At 35.5% G+C, this 4317-nt stretch overlaps 1 protein-coding gene across 1 annotated transcript; it reads left to right on the top strand.

Moving 5' to 3' along the window:
• LOC144350024 (brain-specific homeobox protein homolog) lies at positions 1-4061 on the top strand. Its single transcript, XM_078008397.2, has 3 exons — positions 1-449; positions 3041-3330; positions 3816-4061. Exons 1-3 carry the CDS (start codon positions 164-166, stop codon positions 3891-3893), a joined length of 654 nt encoding a protein of 217 aa, XP_077864523.1. The 5' UTR covers positions 1-163; the 3' UTR covers positions 3894-4061.
• Positions 4062-4317: the final 256 nt, after the last annotated feature.

Raw genomic sequence — 4317 nt, 5'->3', positions numbered from 1 at the left:
GCGTTTCATAAACTTCTTGTTTACCTGTAAACTACTCTGAAGACAGATTTACTTCACGATGACTACTTGTGCATCCTGATTGGCTTGATTACCGGTTGTTTCTATGTTCATATGAGAGAATATAACTCTGTCGCCTACACATTTGCATCCAGTGATCGGTACCATGCATTGTCCAGTTCCATTAATGCCACAGACGATCTTCACATCGCTCGGCGGACAAAACTTCACTATGGGACCAATGCCAGCAATGCCAGTCTTCGCACCGCGTCTTATACCGGCTTGTCGTTCCAGAAAACCTACTTTTTTCATTGATGACATTTTAAAATCAGACTCCAAACGATCAGAAGATGGCCTTCCTGCATTCGGTAATGTTTGCGATGTAGAGTCGAGATACGGCGTATCCGATTTATTCAGACACGTGTCGGGGCACTATGGTGATCCGCATCGAGGTATTTAAGTGTTATTTTACATGTGTCAATTTAAATATCATTCTTCATAAATGCAATCTAGATACATCATGGGCTGCTGAGGTTATTTTCATAAACTATTGAAAACAAATAACAGTGAAATGACTGTAACATATAATTTTTTTACTTCAATACCAAGTTAGAGCTGTCACATTGCTGTATCTTATTCCACGCGAAATGAAATTACAGTAAACGTTTTAACCTATTTGATTGGACACTGATTTTAGAAGCCAATTAGAATTTAGCGACTGCTCATCAATTGTGCCCATCAAAATATGGGATACAATACTTAAGGATACAGTCGTATTTCTTTGAAAATATCACTACATAATTACTGCTGTTTATTTACACTAAACATTAAGTAGTTTATGTGAAGTTTATACAGAAATGGTTAACGCATATTCCAGTTTAATTTAGCCTCCAAACAAATTCATGGCGAATAATACCGAATCCGTATACAACTAAAAATGTCAAATTCGAAAGCTGCCAGTTTGTGTGCATTCCCCTTAGTACAGTAGCGTCAAAAAGTATAAAAACAATTCATGAAAAGTAGATCAGATAGACTGAAGTGAAAATATATCGAATACATTTCTCATAGTGCCAATAAATAAAACCTGAATCATCAAACAAACTGCTATGCGGGAAACCAGTGTACTACTGGTAATTTCAGCGAACACTTTGATAAAATCGCTTATACGTAGTAACTTGCAAAATTTCCTGCGTTTGCCTTCACTTCTATAAACATTCACTTGCATATGGTAAATAATACATCATGAATGATCCTTTTTTTTGGGGAAAAATATAGTTATTATTCACAAATATTTTAAATGAAATGCTTCTTTACAATTGACATAATGACTACCTATATTCATACATTTGTCCATTATTGGCCCGACTAATATTGAAAAGTTATGATTAAGCGTTCCCAGTAATAACCTTAACATTTCCGGTGAAATTTACGTTCTTTTCATTGTCAGAAAAGCGCACCAGCACTCTTAAGACGGTTGCTAGCACTACAACAATTTTACTATATTCGAGAACATGTGGCAATCTAATTTATTGTATTACGTGCTTACAATTTCTAACATCGTCGATTCTTGATATTCTAACTTTTTCGAAATTTGTATTTAATAGTCCGTGGATAAGATCGTGAGACGCAAACCATTTCGATAGTAAAATATCAACTACTATAATTAAAAATCTAACAGTATTATGTTAGAGCTGTTTACAACCAAGCTTCACCCTCAAACAAAAATAAAGACAAAACAATTATTTCGTGTTTCCAAGGTTGTCCAACATCTGAACTATTTAAAACTTTTGTCGACAATAAATGATACTGACTTTGTTTGTTTGCAAATTACATGTGCGAATGCTGACGGCACATATAGTGCATTTTGCAAAATACATTATATTCCATGTTTGAGACTACAAGACATAATTGTGTGAATATGAATTATAACCATTTACTGTGCAACGCGATTCTGGCATCAACCCGGCCTGGTCGAGCACATGCACCTTGCGGACCTCAACCAAGAACCCCTTATTGAATATCTGAACACTTAGTTTGCTCATTATATTTGAATCGACGCTACTTTTTTGGTTCAAATTTTATTTCAATGCCGAAGATAATAATAATTGTTTCTATACCATGCAAAGCAATGTGTTGAATTCTGTCAGGTTTAGCAAATGTGGATAAAAACATAAAAAACAAAACAAATTTACTATGAATTTGAAAACGTGAAAAATCATGAACCATGCATTTTTTTCTGTTTTCTATTCAACCATAGTGACACAAGTACCATTTTACATTTCCCGCTACAATATATATATTTGTAATTTTGTTCGACAAACTTGGTCTAGGAAACTCTTTATCACATGTCCTCTGAGACAGAGTTTACACGTTGTTCCGGTCCATCATTGTATTTTGTCTCGTACGCTAACTGCGTTTTGCTGAGTGGTATTTCGAAATCTCTGATAAGTTCAGGTTGTCTTTATTGTGATATTATTTATTTTGTCTATTGAATCCATAATAGTGTAGTTTGTGAAAGTCAAGGTAGTCAGAATCGAGGTTTCAAAATGTTCTAAGAATCACCAATTGCTAATTAGTTAAAGTAATCGTAAGTTATTAAATTGAAAGATTGACATTAGAAACATCTATTTCCGTGTCGTTTATCCGATCATTGTGTTGAAATTGGCAATGTTAGTAACTTTACATTGTGTTTTACTGCGGCCAACACAAACTACACGGCAAATAATCATCAATTAAAGATATACATTTCTATATGGTTCTGAACTGATAATACACTTAACGTCAGAATGTAGATAAGGTGATAAAGAAAGACGCAGAGGCAACTTAATTTGTTAATACTGGGCGTAATGCTATAAAGGCCAAACGCTTCATAATGACCGCTGCATCTGCCCTAAAACTGGTCACGTAGTGTGAGCACTAAGAAGCATGAATCACACTGAATACACACTTCACAGCACACTGCTTTTCAAGAAATACAGGATTATACAAATAAAACACTGATTATAATGACATCATATATATTTATTTATTCGTTCACTCGCAGGTTTCCTCACACTATCGTCCACATCTTCACCATCAGCCCTATCCATCCCAGTACCGGTTTATCTAAGGGGCAAGGGGTCCACGTCACCAGAATTGAATTCCAAACACAAGAAATGCCGACGTAGCAGAACAGTATTCACAGAAATGCAATTAGTCGGTTTAGAAAAAAGATTTGACAAACAGAAATACCTCTCAACGCCAGACAGAATGGATTTAGCCGAGTCGCTAGGGTTGACTCAGTTGCAGGTGAAGACATGGTTTCAAAATAGAAGAATGAAATGGAAAAAACAGGTCAGTCACATTTGTTAGTGTCCATTTGACCCCCACCCCCATAAAAATAGATAAAACGTGCCCAGATGAAGACAAAGTGGCGGCATTACGACATTTATGAACCCAGACACTCAAGGCCACAGTCTCCCTATGAAGCCATACTCGTTGTTTATAGCTGTCACGATGGTATATGTTTTTCTAGCTGTGAAGCAAGGCTACCTGGGACGCCTGCAATATCGTCGTCTCTGAGTTGATTCACCTCTTAATTATTGCGTGCGATATTAAACACAATACAAACACTTTAATTACATATCTCCACTTCGCATAAACAACATAATAAGATGAAAACATCCGGGGTATTTGATGGTTCAGTGTAGGATGGTCTGTTATACACAGCGATAGTGATTCGCGATTTGGATGGTATACGATTTTGTTAATCTTAGTTTTATGTTATTGTTTTAGTAGTGAACTTAATATATACTTATCTTAATTTTGTTTGCTTGCAGGTTCTTCAAGGGGGAAGCGACGAAGCACCTACGAAGCCCAAGGGACGACCGAAGAAAATAAAAACAGCACCGGTATAGAACAACAAACATTAATCACTTCACGTGAGTCGCTGTTGTCCTATTCTCTGTGAGCCGGCCATGAATGAAATAATGACGTCATGGTAATTGTTTTGACAAGACAATGACAAGTTACGATACTTAGTACGATAACTAATCATATTTTTTAATAATTTATTTTTGTGATTGGTGCTATTGGAAATAATATCACACTGTGTTAGTTTGTAAGTTAATAGTTTGTGTTAGCATACAAGAGTAGTACCCCTCTCAACAACGAGGAATGATTAAACATGGCCGTTATAAAATAACTATTTTTATAATAATTTCTAAGGCCAATCGATGTATATAATTATAGTTAAACATTTTGTAAATACGTGTACGATAATACACTGAAACCGCACCAGTGACGTATTATAATTGTATGATGATAATGACATCACTTATA

The sequence above is a fragment of the Saccoglossus kowalevskii genome, chromosome 5 (assembly GCF_978046115.1).
Source record: "Saccoglossus kowalevskii chromosome 5, keSacKowa6.1, whole genome shotgun sequence".
NCBI classification, from domain to species: Eukaryota; Metazoa; Hemichordata; class Enteropneusta; family Harrimaniidae; genus Saccoglossus; species Saccoglossus kowalevskii.
This window is presented reverse-complemented; position numbering and strand designations above follow the sequence as displayed.